The 15,597-nt window shown below is 42.9% G+C and overlaps 1 protein-coding gene across 1 annotated transcript; it reads right to left on the reverse strand.

The window, feature by feature from the left end:
- Nucleotides 1-4,312: 4,312 nt before the first annotated feature.
- Nucleotides 4,313-14,887, reverse strand: NPTX1 (neuronal pentraxin I). The gene is made up of 5 exons (XM_015426545.1): nt 14,375-14,887; nt 13,780-13,987; nt 12,643-12,887; nt 6,477-6,656; nt 4,313-4,701 (listed from the first exon to the last, which is right to left on the reverse strand). The coding sequence occupies exons 1-5, from the start codon at nt 14,885-14,887 to the stop codon at nt 4,480-4,482; spliced, it is 1,368 nt and encodes a 455-aa protein (XP_015282031.1). The 3' UTR covers nt 4,313-4,479.
- Between the last annotated feature and the right edge of the window lie 710 nt (nt 14,888-15,597).

The following is a 15,597-nucleotide window of genomic DNA, read 5'->3' on the forward strand; positions in this document are numbered from 1 at the left end:
ATATCACTTCTTGCTCTTCACAGTAATGGTATTTCTTCCCTCTTGTTCCAACCATCAGACTTCTTAAAATGTCAGTGCTACACCTTCCTCATCATGAAGGGTGCACCATGGGCTTACTTGCTGTTCTGTAAGCAAAGCAAGAATTACAGGAGTCAGGATCTAACCAGGAGCAGGTCAGGGCCAAGAGATCAACTGAATTGTTCAGAGTCCCATAAGGAGTTAAAAGTGATTGACTTAGATGCTTGCCTAATCTTTAGTTTAGGATAAAAGTGAGCCACAAAGTGACAAGTGACTGCAGGGTGGAGAGGACAGAGTAGAAAAACAAACATGCACAGAACTGGGGAGGGGAGAGAGACTTTGCATGACTGGTGTTGGAGCAAGGAGCCAGAGCAGCAAAAGGTTGGGCAACCCGAATTCTTTTTATGAAGGAGTTGACAAAACAAGGGAGTTCATGTGCATGCAGCAAACAATTTGCACTCAGTTGCTGGTTGCCTGATCCATTGGGCTGGAGAGCATATGCTGCTCCCCCCTCATCCCAAGCTGTGCTTTGCAGAGCCCTGTCAGAAGGCCACAGTCTGTGCTGCAATCCTGTGGGATCTGGGTGTGACATCTCTGCTGCCTGTCAGCTCAGCAGCACAAGACATAGCTGTCCCTATGGGAAGATTGCTTGGAGAGATTTTTACCTTCGTATTGGGCTTTCTCTGGGAAGTCAGTGTTTGAAGATGAACATATTGTCTTTCATCACTCTTTATTGTGTAAAAATAAACTCAACAATTCATGTAGTTTCAGCAATAAAACAAACCCAAAAAAAGCATGAAGAACCAGTAGAAACAGTGCATTTTTAGAACTGCTGATGTGGACTGTGGATGTAAGATAGAACAACAACTCATTCAAAACCCAGTAAAGACTTGCTAACAAGAAGTAGGAAAAATATACAGCTTTGGTTAACAGAATGGTAACTCAAGAAACATTTATCCTCTTTCACACTGTACAGTATATACAATTGTACCACTATCACCCTTTTTATTTTTGGCAAATCACACACAATTCAGACTGGATTTATTTATCTTCACATTTCTCCCCCCCCCTTCATCAGATTGTACTTAAATTCTTAATTAGTTGCGACAGAATTTCCAATAAGAATCAAAACGGATTGATCATACAAGGTCCAGTTGTTTCAGTTTTGTTTTAAAGAGAACTGTTTAATATATGCTACCCTGAGCCAAGATTTAAGAGCACAGTATCTAGGTTGGGTTTGTATGAATTATATATTCCTAGCATTGTGTTTTCACAGAAATGGTCACATGGTCCATTCTGGTTTCTGAATAGCAGCAGTTTTTCAGTAGTGCAGTATCAACCTTGAACTGCTTATTATATGCCCATCCATGTTGCATATTCATTTTCCACAGCTTTAGAGATGGTCAAAATGGCTCAGTAAAACCACTTGGGATTGTCTTTTCCTTTTTTCCCCTTAGCCAGGGAAAACGCCTTGACCAGGGTAAGAGGTGAGATTGTTAAAAGGGGTGATGGCTGTGTCTATTTGTACAAACCATGAATTCTTAAAAAAAACCTATATAAAATATTATATATTCAAAATAAACTTTATCATCCTTTATCCTTCATCTGTAGCATAAAAGTATTTTTTTTCAGGGAACATTGGTTAATTTTCTAAATATTCTCTTCTATTAAAATACTTTTCTTGGTAGTAAACTCCTTTTACAACAAGAGAAATAATTTTGTGTTTACAAAAGCAGAAAGGGTAGATATTTCAAATGGTACCTAAAGGGACAGTAAAGGCTATTTCAACAACTATTACATTTAGGCTGATTCTAAACATTGTTGTTTGGAAGTAAGTTCCATGGACTTGCTTCTTGTTGCACATGTTTACGATTAAGTGCTAGAGGATGATTCACTGACAGACTAATGTTACCTTTTTTTCCCAGTGGAATTACACCTGTGTAAATGGCCAGTTAATCCCCTCTGTAGGAAGAAGCTTTTGGAGAACTATCAGACAGTATGTAGGCAAACACACGTGATGCTCCATTTTTTTTGTTTTCATAAAAGGACATTACCTGAGAGAGGCATGTAGTATTCAGTGCAAGATGGAACATTAATCATATTAAGCAATAGGCTTGGTTTGGATGGACCAGATCTATATCTATGCTTGCTAGAGAAACCCTAGTTAGTAAGCCTGGAGTGGAAAAAGACCATCTGCAGTGGTGCTGAAGGGACAGCTCCAAGCACATCCAATTTGATAGGCATTGGTAGGTCTGTATCTGAACCAGCAGCACAGTGTAGGTCAGGAGGCAGAGATGCTTAAAGAAATACCCCCACTGCTGCCTTTGGGGATAGCTCAGGTGCTGTGGGCACCTAGGGCTTAAAGGAAGAAACGGTGCTGAAGGGAACAGTCCCCGCTGATTTAATAGTTACCAGGATTTTAACTGTGTTTGTTTAAATACAAAAAGAAGTATACTGCTGTTTATCATGGGGAAGAATGCTGCATCCTTGGTCACCTTTTTTCCAGCCACACCTGACCTCTACAAATGTGCTCAGATGACTTTTTTTTTAAAGCATGAACTATTGCTCGGCAAACCCCCACAGCTCTGCAGTAGCCCATGCAAGCAGGCAAGCATTAGACCAGGTAAAACAAGATTGAGGCACCTACTGAAACATGCAAGAAACAGTGCACCCCTTGCCTCCCTATAAACCTGCAGGAAATAGAAAGGTGCGACAAACCGGGACAGAATCAATAAACTTCACTGAAACACCACATCACTATGCAACCAGCTGCCACTAAAGGTGGAAAGACAAGCAGTCTCATCTAAACATGAGAAAGGTCAGCAGATACACCTTTCCAACTTCCTAAATAGTTGGTACCTTTCAAGATAAACAGTTTTATCTATATTACAATAAGGACTGCACACTCCCCCACTTCAGAGAGGTATGTGCAGGCTCTATACATTCATTCAACCTTTTAGAATCCCTTGTGTTGTTTTAAAAATATAATACAGGCTCTTTTCTGACACATAAAAATGCCACAGCCTCTTTTTAATCCCCCGGGGCTTTGGAGCAATCCCAGGATTTGCCCTTTATTCCCGTTTCTGTACATATCCACTTAAAGCCTCTCTCAAATAGTTCCTTTACTCCTTTCAAAAAGGAAGAATCTTTAACCTTTATGGAAGTGATGTATAGCTCAAACCCCATTGGGCCAGAGAAGCATGGGGTAGGCAAGGCTCATTGGGCTTGTTCTTCCTGCCAGCAGCAATCACCCCAATTTATATTTAAAAGGCAAAAATCTCAGCTCCACAGTGTGACTGTGGAAACTGAACTGCTGAAAGTAAAGGGGTATTGATAAGGACAGGGAAATGTCTCTTAAGGGGAATATGAAACTCTCCCAGTCAGCTAATTCTGTGAGAAGCCCAAGGTACATTATCTTGGGGGCAGAAAGGCAAGCAAGAGCCTGCTACAGAACTGAGAAGAGAGAGGAGTGAAATGAATCGGAATTCTCTGCCACCTTCAAGTCACAGAAGCAGTAACTAGTGCCTGTGTAAAAAAAGGACCCTCAAATAGGCCTAGATTTTGTGATGGTTAACAGAGGCAGATTCTTTACAGCAAAATGAAGGCAGAGTAGGGAAGGGAGCTCTCCTACAGCTCCATTAGAGTAGATAAGAGACAGCCATTCCTACAAATAACCCAGGATCTGAACAAGACAACTAGGACCCTTGGCCCAGCAGTGCTCCTGAATCTGACACATGCTCTTGGGGGCAAAGATGGCTCTGTAGTGCTCTGGCCACAGCCAGAGTATACGTGGTGTGGGGGGGACCTGAACATGTTAAGAGAACAGTCCTGCCCCCTACCCCAAGTCTTACTTCTAATCAAGCCACCTTCATGCATCATTCAAAAGCATTTATCCTCTTATCACTAAGAGAATAATTTTAATACAAAATAAAAAAAATCTACCCATAGGAGAGTTGGCTGCTTAAAAGACATAGAGTAGGAATATAGAGATATCCTTTAAAAAGTATATGCAAATGAAGACAAATGTGCTGAAAGAGTCGCACCAGCCCAAAGGCACTCAGGCTTTGAAATGAAGTTGGCAAGCCAGAAAAAAATCAGACTGTTCATGACGAGACTTCACAAAGCAAAATGGAGGGAGAATGAAGTCTCATTCCAAAGGGGAAAGGGAGAAATGGGAGAAGAGAGGAACTAATGAACCCCCTCCCCCCTCCTCATCAGGCTCCAAAGTTCCAGATTGCCTTAGAGTTGTTGTCTGAGAAAACATGGGCCAAGTCTCCTAGACGAACAAGTGGCTGATTCTTTAAGAACAAACAAACAATAGAGTTGGGGGGGGGATGGGGAAGCAAGAGAGACAGAAGGCAGGGAGGGAATAGGATTTGTCCATAATCCATTCCTGGTTGGAGAGAATGTCTGTTAACCAAGGGTTAAATGGAATGAGGGGGGAGAGAAGGAGCAGCACTTTTAGTTGATCTGACGACAGGCTTCAAATGTCCATTTGGTGGCTCCACCGTAAATATCAATGTTGGTCTCAGACCAGGCTATGACACTACCAGACAGGGCTTTGGAGCTGCAGGTAGCCAGGTTGTAGATCTCCCCTGGGGTGAGTTTTCGATCCCAGATGTTGAAGTGGGCCAATTCTCCCACAAATGCCTGGGTGGCATCAAATCCACCGCCAAGGGTATCCTTGAAGAAAGAAATTGAAGACAAAGGTTTTGAAAATTTCCTGTTGAAAAAGATGGCATTTATTCTGGTGTAAAGAGCAGCCTCCCTTTTCCTAGGTGCCAACCCAGCCATTGGGCCCCCTACATCCTAAGCACTTGAAACAGGCCAGAAACCTTTTATGGTAGTTAGGAAAGGTCAGTGATAGAAGAACTCAGTAAGAGGGAGGGAACACGCCATATCTGAAATGCATTTTCCAAGGACGAAACTTCAAAAATAGAGCCTTGTGGTCCCTGGCTCTGATATGGAGGATATGCCTGAGAAGGGGAAAGGCTGCACTTGTGCACATGTACACAAAAGGCCACACACTTCAATAGATGATATTGTCGTGTGTGAGAGAGGGCAGGTGGACAATAATGAAACAAATCATCATTAAAAGTATTCATCCCCCCATGTTGAGAATTTGTATATGTGAAAATACAATAAATTGAAGGACTGTGTGCAAACAGTTGTTATCGTGACATGCAGTTTCTGTGGATATGCGTCTGAGTGAATGTGCTGTGCTAGTAGCAGGCAAATGGATCTATGTTATGTAATGGGGGAAATAACTGACTGCTTTTTCTAGAAACTGAGAGGGAAAGTTTGGATGTCCTATAGTGTCCCATTCCATGTGAAAGATTTTGTGTCTGCCCAAGACTGGCTTTAGGCAAGCAGGACAGGGATTTTGACTCATTCTCTTATGGTCAATGTTCCCTCTAAGCTGTGGAGTCTTGTGAGCAAAAATTCCTCTTTGTGAGCTACTGGCATTAAAATTGTAGTGAGTGATCTGTCTACTGCATAAATTAGCTTGCTCTGGAGCCATCCATCCTGAGCTAAGACAAAAATCTGTGAGCTGGTGGCTAAAAACCTGTGAGCTAGCTCACACTAACTCAGCTTAGAGGGAACACTGCTTATGGTATACATAGAATCCTTTCAAATGTAGATTGTTCTGGGGAGTGTGTTTGGGAAATGTTGTTCCACACCCTGAGAAAATGAGGAAACTGTAACTGAAACTGAAGTGCAACCTGCAGGTCCTTTGCCTGGGATAAATGTACCATTTGCACAATGGACAGGCCATTGTGAGCGATGTACATGTTTTGTGTGTGGTTGTTCTTGAATGTGTATATAACAGAAGGTAGCAGATTGATTCTCTTTGTTTCCTACTTTGTTTCCTACTCATTTTTAAGTCCTTCTCCCCACACCATCTGTGCTCTCCTCTCCTCCTCCTCCTCCTCCCCTTCTGCTCTTATGAAGATGCCACTGCTTCTGCCACTGATGGTATTTGGAGGCAAATCTGTAGTACTCACAGTAGAACTGTTCTATAGGGGATTTACTCACAGAACACCCAACAAAATTCCACATGGTTCCATCATCACTATCAGCCTTATAACACATGTGCAGAAATGTCTTGTACTAAAGTGACATGTTGGTTTTACCATACCATATTCACAACACAGGAGATCTCTGCACATAAACAACTAAAACTGCTGCGACAGTGAAGCATCCAAAACCATAAGAACCCTCTGGTTTCCAGTAAGCTCAGCAAGCATCTGGAAATAGAGATGAATTCTAATATGGGTTTTGGAAAGTAGGGAAAATCCAGGCCTGGACCAGAGTAGAAGCCGTGGGTTTCACCCATGTTTAGGGTTGAGCCCCTTATATATTCTTCTTATATAGTGAATTATTGCAAACCTTATACAGGGCATGAACAATTCCCAGCAGACATTCTCTCATCTTTTGCTGTCACCATGCTACTTTACCTGTTCCTGTCCCAGAACAAGGACCCCTTGAGGCTTGATAGGGTGATAAGGAGCCAGGTTTTCCCCATTGCCCTGTAGTGCACCATCCTGATAAGCCTCCCAGACACCATCCCGGGTTGTCCATGTGATACAGATGTGGTGCCATTTCCCATCATTAATGACAAATGGGAGCTTTGCTACCTGAATGGAGAAGAGGAGAATTATTGCAGGCATGCAAACCCTACAATGGAGAAAAGGAGTACGAATCATACAAGAGAACACGTTGCTAGTCCTGACTCATCAGTCCTCTTCTCTAATCACAGGACAGGAACACCTAATCAGCACACAAGTCATAGCATCCTCTGGTCTCTATTGTTACAGCAGGAGTCTTAACAAATATTTGGAACCTTCACCCAATAAGAAATCCTAAGAACTTTTTCCTGGTAGTAAGTTCCACTGAATAAAATTGAATTTACTTCTGAGCAGACCTGTCTAGGGTGTGCTTCCCAAGCGATGTCAATTACAATGGTACTTTTGTCTTCATAGGATGAGGTTGACCAACTCCAAAATGGTATCTATGTTATATTTTGGAAAACCCAGAACAGATTTTTGGCTTAATAAAATCTGGTGCCATTTAACTTAAGAAGAGCCCTGCTGGATCAGACCAATAGTCCATCTAGTCCAGCATCCTGTCTCACACAGTAGCCAACCAGTTCCTCTGGAGAGCCAACAACAGGGCATAGAGGTCGAGGCCTTCCCCTGAGGTTGCCTCCTGGCTCTGGGATTCAGAGGATTAGTACCTCTGAATGTGGAGATTCCCCTTAGTCACCATGGATTGTAGCCATTGATTATCCTCCATGAATCTAATAACCTTTTAAAACTGTTTATTCCTGTGGCCATCACTACATCCTATGGCAGTGAATTCCACATTTTAATCACTCTCTGTGTAAAGTAGTATTTCCTTTTGTCCATCCTGAACCTACAGCCCATCAGCTTCATTGGATGCCCTCGAGTTCTAGTATTTTGGGAGAGGGAGAGAAAGTTCTCTTTGTCAACTCTCTCCACCCCTTGCATAATTTTATAAACTTCTATCATGTCCCCCCTTTGTTTTCTCTTTTCTAACCTGAAAAGTCCCAGACTCTTCAGCCTTTCCTCATAGGGAAGGTGCCCCAACCCCCTAATCATCTTGGTGGCCCCTCTCTGTACTTTTTCCAGCGCTGCAATGTCCTTTTTGAGATACAGGGACCAGAACTGTACACATTATTCCAAATGAGGCCGCACCATAGATCTATACAGGGGCATTACAATATTGGCTATCTTAGCCTCAACCTCTTTCCTAATAATCTAACATAGAGTTTGCCTTTTTCACTGCTGCAGCACACTGGGTTGACACTTTTAGTGAGCTATCCACTATGACCCCAAGATCTTTTCCCCCCTCAGCCTCAGCACGTTCAGACCCTGTTAGCCTATACTTGAAGTTGAGATTTTTTTTGTCCCAATGTGCATCACCTTACACTTACCAACACTGAACTTCATTTCCCACATTGTCGCCCACTCACCCAGTTTCTGGAGGTCCTCTTGGAGCTCTTCACAGTCAGCCTTGGTTTTCACCATCCTGAATAATTTTGTGTCATCTGCACACCTGGCCACTACACTACTCACCCCTAGTTCCAGATCACTGGTGAATAAATAAAAGAATACTGGCCCCAATACTGATCCTTGTGGGACCTTACTGTGTTCTTCGCTCCATTATGAGAACTGTCCATTAATTCCTACTCTTTGCTTCCTGTCATTTAACCAGTTTTTAATCTATAAGAGAACCCATCATCTTATCCCGTGACTGCAAAGTTTACTCAGGAGTCTTTGGTGAGGTACCTTGTCAAAAAGCCTTTTGAAACTCCAGGTATATAATGTCTATTAGGTCACTATTGTCTATATGCTTGTTCACTTTCTCAAAGAAGTCCAAAAGGTTGGTGAGGCAGGACTTCCCTTTGCAGAAGCCATGCTGATTTTCCCTCAGCAGGCTTTGTCCCTCTATGCACCTAACTATTCTATTTTCTTTCGTTTTTTCAATTAAATTTTTATTAATTTCAAACTCTTACAAGTTGTTTACCAGTTATTCTACACCAAAAAGTAAATTTAACATTCTGTGATAGTCGTCTTCCACAAGTTGCCAATCCTGTTCTGCTCCTACTTCATTAATAAATTATAATCTTTAATGAATCCAGTAGAATTGGCACGCCTAAATTAATATTTCTGCCTCTCAAAATTACTCCGGTACAAATGCACTTACAATCTCCCATAATTTCCCTTTGGATCTTCTTATGTTTATAACTTGATGTTGAGCTTCAAGCCCACTTTTGTGCTCTCCTCTTTTACCTTGAGCAAGAGGCTCTTTAGGTCCTCTTCACTTTCTGCCATTAGAGTGGTATATCAAAATTACTCCAGTACAAATGAACTTATAAACTCTATCTCCCATAATTTCCCTTTAAATCTCCTTATTTCATAACCTATATATATTTCATTTCTGAATCATTATGCTAAAATGGGTTAGAATAAAGTAAGATAGAAATTAAGATACAAAGTCAAAATATATTTCTCCATTTCTTAGCTCTGCTCTCGTGGATCTTTACTAAATTCTGTTCTTCCTCTTCAAACTGGAGCTCTTCTAATCGGCGTTCCCTCACCTGGGACTCCAGAACTGTTCCGGAGAAGACTCTCACTGGAGTCTTGCCCATTGGGGAGGTGTGTGGGGGGTGTCCCAATAGCCCTACTCGCGTGCTCCCCTAAACTTTATATTCCAGGCTGCTTTACTTGGGGGGGGAATATATAAGGCAAAGGGGGGAAGAGAGGGAAAAAGAGAGAAGGGGGGGGAACTCTATAGCTGCAATATCCTCCGCTGTAGGTATTTGCAGTCTTCTGGTGCGTTCATCTTCTTTTGCTTGTCAGTTCTTGGACTCCTAGCCTGAGTCTGATTCCAACGCCTTCAGAAGCTCTTCGCCGGACGTTAAGTCATAGGCTGTGAGTGTTTTTCCTTGGTACGTGACTGATAAATGTCTAAGCAGAAGCCAACGATACCGGATGTTCTTCTCTGCAAGCTTTTGTGCAATTGGGTGCATATTTTTCCTTGCGTTTAATATTTCAAAAGGAATATCTGGGTGCAGCTGAACCAAAGTGTCCTCAAGCTTCAGACCTCTGTTCGTCCTAGCAATTTCCAAGAGGTTCCTCTTAGTCTTTGTATCTTTAAGATCTGCCACGATATCAGGTATCAATGCTGGCAAGCCCGTTTGGGGAAGGTTTACACAGGAAGCATTGTTTACCACTGGCCCCAGAAGCTGTATAATTCCTTCTAACCACTGGTTTAAAGCAACAGTAAGGTCCTTATTTAATTCAAAATTCAAAGAAATTCCACGGAATTTCACTTTAGTTTCCCGTGATTTAGTTTCTAACAGCATTAGCTTGCTTTTCGCCCATCCTTCTAAAGTTTTTAGTTTGGCTATTTCTTTAGAGTTCTTTGGTATACCGGCAGCTGTTGTCTCTGCCTTCTCCTGCATCTCCTGCAGCTTTTTGTCGAGTCCATCCAGCTTATTCATAATACGAGTCATGCTGTTTCTTATCTCTCCTTTTATGTCTTGTTTTAAGTCTATCAACATCTCCTATAAATGTTGTTTGGTTAAAGAGTCCTCTCTTTTCCTTTGGCTTGCGTGAGCTTCTACTTCCTCCATTTCCAAGGGAGGGGGGAGTCCTCTTTCGATGAGTTTTGATTTTCTTGTGTTGCTCTAAGCTTCATTTTGGAGAGATTCTTGCCACCTTTTGCTCCCCTATTCCTCCCCATTGTTTTGGTAAAGCTGTGTTATGTAAATTGAAGCCCATTTTTAAATTTTATTTTTTTTGCAGGAGCCCGATGCGGAGGCTAAGTTGGGTGCGACTGCATGGCTCTGCTGTCGCTCTTCCCCCCCACCAACTATTCTATTTTCGATTACAGTTTCTACTAATTTGCCAGGGTCAGACGTTGCACTGACTGGCCTGTAATTTCCTGGTTCCCCTCTGGATCCCTTTGTAAAAACTGGTGTAACATTTGCTATTCTCCAGTCTTCTGGTACAGTGGCTGAATTTAGTGATAGGTTACATATACGGGTTAGTAGATCAACAGTCTCACATCTGAGTTCCTTAAGAAGTCTCAGGTATATGCCATCAAGACCTGAAGACTTATCAGTTTTTAATTTCCTCATTAGGAACTTCATCTCTGGTCACCTCAATTTGGCTCAGTTCTTCAGACTCCCTTCCTGAAAACAGGGGTTCTGGCATGGTTACATGACCCACACTTTCCACAGTGAACACAAAAGCAAAAAAAGTTATTAAACTTCTCTGCCATCTCCACCTCTTCCTTTAGCAATTCCTTTATTCCTTTGTCATCCAAAAGGGCCACTGCTTCTCTGGCTGGTTTCCTGCTCTGGAAATATTTTTTTTAATGTTTATTGTTTGTCTTGATGCTTTAAGCAACCCACTCCTCAAAATCTCTTTTCCCATGCCTAATTATTGACTTTTGCCAGAGCCTGTGGTCCCTCCTAGGATAATAGAATCATAGATTTGGAAGGTACCTCCAGGGCCATCTAGTCCAACCCCCTGCACAATGCAGAAAATTCACAAATACTTTCCCTCACAAACACACACACCCAGTGACCGCTGCTCCACACCCAGAAGATAACAAAAAAACCCTCCAGGATCTCCTGCCAAACTGGCCTGGAGAAAAATTGCTTCCTGACCCCAAAGTGGCAATCAGAATTTTCCTGGGCATGTAAGAAGGGTCACAAGAACTAAGCATCAATGCTCCCTCTAAGCTGTGGAGTCTTGTGAGCAAAAATTGTATTTTGTGAGCTACTGGCATTAAAGTTGTGAACAAGCAATTTGGCTACTGCATACATTTGTTTGCTCTGGAGCCGTCCTTCCTGAGTCAAAAATGTGTGAGCCGAAGGCTAAAAAACTGAGCTAGCTCACACTAACTCATCTTAGAGGAGGCTAAGCGCTGATGAAACCCTTCCTGCCCTCCCTCTCATGATGCCTAGGTTCACAGAATCCACATTGCTGTCAGATGGCCATCTAGCCTCTGTTTGAAAACCTCCAAAAAAGGAGAGCCCACCACCTCCCAAAGAAGCCTGTTCCACTGAGGAACTACTCTAATTGTCAGGAAGTTCTTCCTAATGTTTAGCTGAAAACTCTTCTGTTGCCTTCTGGGGCAACAGAAAACAACTCCATGCCATCCTCTATTTGACAGCCCTTCGAGTCGTTGAAGATGGTTATAATATCACCTCTCAGTCGTCTCCTCTCCAGGCTAAACATACCCAGCTCCTTCAACCTTTCCTCATGGGACTTGGTCTCCAGACCCCTCACCATCTTTGTTGCCCTCCTCTGGACACATTCCAGCTTGTCTATATCCTTCTTAAATTGTGGTGCCCAAAACTGAACACAGTACTCTAGATGAGATCTAAACCAGAGCAGAGTAAAGCGATACCATCACTTCGTGTGATCTGGACGCTATACTTCTGTTGATACAGCCCAGTTGCTTCATACTTCCTGAGAAGGCTTCAAGGAGATTCGTAGCTTGGGTTGTTTGGATATTTTGATATGTTTGACCTGGCATATACATTCAAAACCCCAAGTTTACAGTTGTGAAAATGTGTTGTAGTTATTGTGCAGGTTAGGGGCTTGCATTTTTTCTGAAAATACTTATAAATGGCCTGCAAATAAAGGCCTTTTCTTTGACTTCAGGCCACAAGACTATACATCTAAAATTTCTGTGTGGTAAATATAAACCTTTCTTACTTTGAGTAAATACTGGGGAGGAAAGAGGGGAATCACGGCTTCTAAATCTGTAACTACTTCCCTGAAGAGTATGCCACATACACGTCCATGTAAATCATTTTTAAAACCCTGAATATTTGTTACATTTCCCCCAGGAAAGGCATTGAAGCCTAGAGAGCTTTAACTCACTTCCTTTGCCCCAAGTTTACTTCAAAAGCAAAGTCATATTTTCCAATATTGTTGGTTGCAGTATTAACCAGCACAATCACCAGAGGTTTGTGATTGTTCACACTTTGTGCAAAAGACACTACAAGATGTTTGGAAAGGGGATGCAGAATGTTGACAGCTTAACTATTCATTTAATGTTGATCTCTCTGCCACTTACCTTGTCATTGATAAGGATCTCCATGGGATTGTTGCCCCACTCAATAAGCACCAACTCATTGGCTTGTCCTGGTACCGCATAAGAGAAGGGTGTACCTACACCTGGGGAGGCATTAGATTTTATCCACATGCAAATAGTGAAGGCATACATCTCTGGCAGGCTTTTCTTGACTTTGGCATACATGTAGTTGGTTCTCAAGGGGAATGTCAGTTGAAACTTGTCTGTCGGCCTGTTGTCTTTCTGACCTAGGGGAAGATAGAGAGGATATTTGCCTGGTGTCTTGAGAGAATACTAAGACAAGGTGGTCCTATAAGGGGCGATGATCTGGAGATATAATTAGCAAGGGGCATAGAGTGTCTCTCAGCTCCCTTTTCAACACCATGACTAGCAATGTAAACCAACCCAAAGCATGGAATTGTCATTCTCTCTCCTTCTTTCTTTCATTATATAACGAACCTTAAGATGGCACTGTTTAAATCCCTCCAGCATATTTCTGCACTCTAATCCTGGTCACATGGACAGCGCTTGGGGAATAGGTTCTCCCTCTGTCTCTCCCCCCCCCCCGGACTTTTTTATTTTACAATAAAGCTAAAAAGAACTAATGAACACTAATAAATCCACAGGAAGGAAACAGAGAGTTCAAACAGGCAAAATGATCCTTGCTTAAGTTTAAGATATGCAGATTTCTTAGAAGGAGGAGGAAAATGCTATAGTTTGTCCTAGGTCACTTAGAGGGTAGATCCCAAAGCTTTGAGATACAGAACGCTAGCAGAACAGATGTGTGTTTTCCCTCTTTAGGATGTGGCAAGTACATGATATCTTTCCTCCTTTAGTGAAGCATTGATTTCAAATGTGACAAAATATTTTTTACAATTTGTTATTTATTGCTTTTCCTTACTACACATAAACACCCATCCACACATTCCTATCCATTGGCTCCAGAGAAGAATAGAGTTGAATTTGCTCATAGCTGAACTGTAAAACATTGATTCTTCATCTGTTTAGATAACAGAATGGGGGACCACTGCTGTGTACCGGGGGAGGGGGGAATAACAGATCTGTTTATTTCTGGTTGCCCTCCAAATGTGACATTATTATTCAGAATAAATGCTGACAGTTTCACTCTGTGCCTTTTACCTTTCTCTAGGTCACTGATCCTTTGGTGAAGGGAAGTTAAAGTGCTTTCTATTTTTCCTCTTTCTTCAGTCTCATTCTTAGGGTTGTACTTTCCTTCCTCCAAGCTGTTAATTCGGGACAGCACTTGCTTCTCTAAGTCATCAATGTTACTCTGGAGTATATCCTTCAAGGAATTGGTCTGGCTGGATGAATTCATCCTACTGAATTGCTGTGTGGGGTTAGGGGGGGAGGGGAGAAGCAAAGACAGTAAGTGGATTGTTGCAAACCAAATTAACACGGCAGCATTATTTACTGGCGACTAGTTCTGATGCCCATTACCTTCAGAGTTAAACTCATTTAGGGCTTATCAAGCTAAAGAACAATCACTTCATTAAAGAAAAACACCCCATCTGCCATTGAAATGCACTCTGGGTGCGGGAAGTGTAACTCAATCTTTCCCTGCAGTCAATTCACCTTTGAAAAGGGGCAAAGGCAACATAAAAGGGGGCATTAGAGCAACACAAAGGAACAACTGCAGGTGCTGGACAACCCCAAAGCTCCCCTGGCATATTTTCTTGATTAACTCTGAGGAATAAGAGAAAGGAGAAAGTTGTACCTCCAATGTTTCTAGCCTTGTTTTAAGTGACTGCAAAGTTTGCCCAAGTTGGCTCAAGGTCTCTGCAGCTGGAGTCCGGGAGAGATCTCCCATGGTGTTTTTGGAAGAACCGGTCTGCTTCCTGCTGGAGCCCCCACCCGTTTTGGATTCACCAGGGACTGTCTCCAGCAAGCTCTGGCTCTCACACCTGCCCAGCTTAGTGGTCAGTTCCCTAATGGTTTCCTTTTGGTTCATGATGGTCTCTTTTTGCTGAAGCACCGTTTCCCGAAGCTGTAGCACCGTGGTCTTCAGATCCTCTGTGCTGCCACCGGTCTGCATTGAAGAAGTACACATGTCCATATCCACCGGCACCGAGGTGCAGATAAACCGAGTCTGGCCAAAATTCTGGGCGCATCCTCTCAAGAAGAAAAAAGAAGCCAACAAGAGGCTGCACCGGATCCCCGCAAACATGGCTGAGGCAAAGTTCCCAACAGACGCGGAGCACCGAAACCGTGGACTTTGTTTCAGCACCATGGAACTGTCCGCCGAACTGCCGAGCTGACTGCGGTACGCGGGCTCCTTTTATAGCGGGCAGGAGGGGCTACAACGCCGTTGACGTCATAATAGGGTGGAATCCCTGTTTAATTGCCTTGTGACCCATCGTGTTTCCTGTTTTAAGGAAGCCGAAGTAAAAGTAGAGGGTCCCGCAGGTATTGACCGAGCCTGGTAATTGCGCTTCGCTGCCTGCTCTCCTGGCGATGAATAGAACGACGGACAGACGGGCGGGAGGGGGCGTCCAGCTTGCGCATGAAAGAAGCAGCGGTGTGACAGATGTGTGATGCATGCGCGTGAGCAGCAGAGAGTTTTCCTCCGTTGTATGAAAAGTGCTCTTTGGGGTGTGTTTAAAAAGCAGGGACAGAGCTGTGGGATGCTGTGTGCACGTGAATCCTCTTTCCATGAGCTAGTTTATCTAGCGAGAGGCTGCGTTATAGTTAGTGGTCCAAACTGTTATGGTTTGGAGAATCAGGTGTTTGTATTGTATGAGTAGGGGCCGAGGGTTTTGTTTTTTAAAATAAATCATAACCCTGCGATTGTGTGTATGGCCACGAGCCTGTAACTCCGCTGTGTGGTGTGCGAAATAGTCACTGCAGCAAAGTACGGTTGCTATAAGAATAAACCCGTACTGTGATCGGCATGGTGTGGATTTTCTCTGAGTGGAGTGGCTAGAGTGTTGTGCGAATATT

Source organism: Gekko japonicus, unplaced genomic scaffold, assembly GCF_001447785.1.
Source record: "Gekko japonicus isolate JY-2015 unplaced genomic scaffold, Gekko_japonicus_V1.1 scaffold1415, whole genome shotgun sequence".
NCBI classification, from domain to species: domain Eukaryota; kingdom Metazoa; phylum Chordata; class Lepidosauria; order Squamata; family Gekkonidae; genus Gekko; species Gekko japonicus.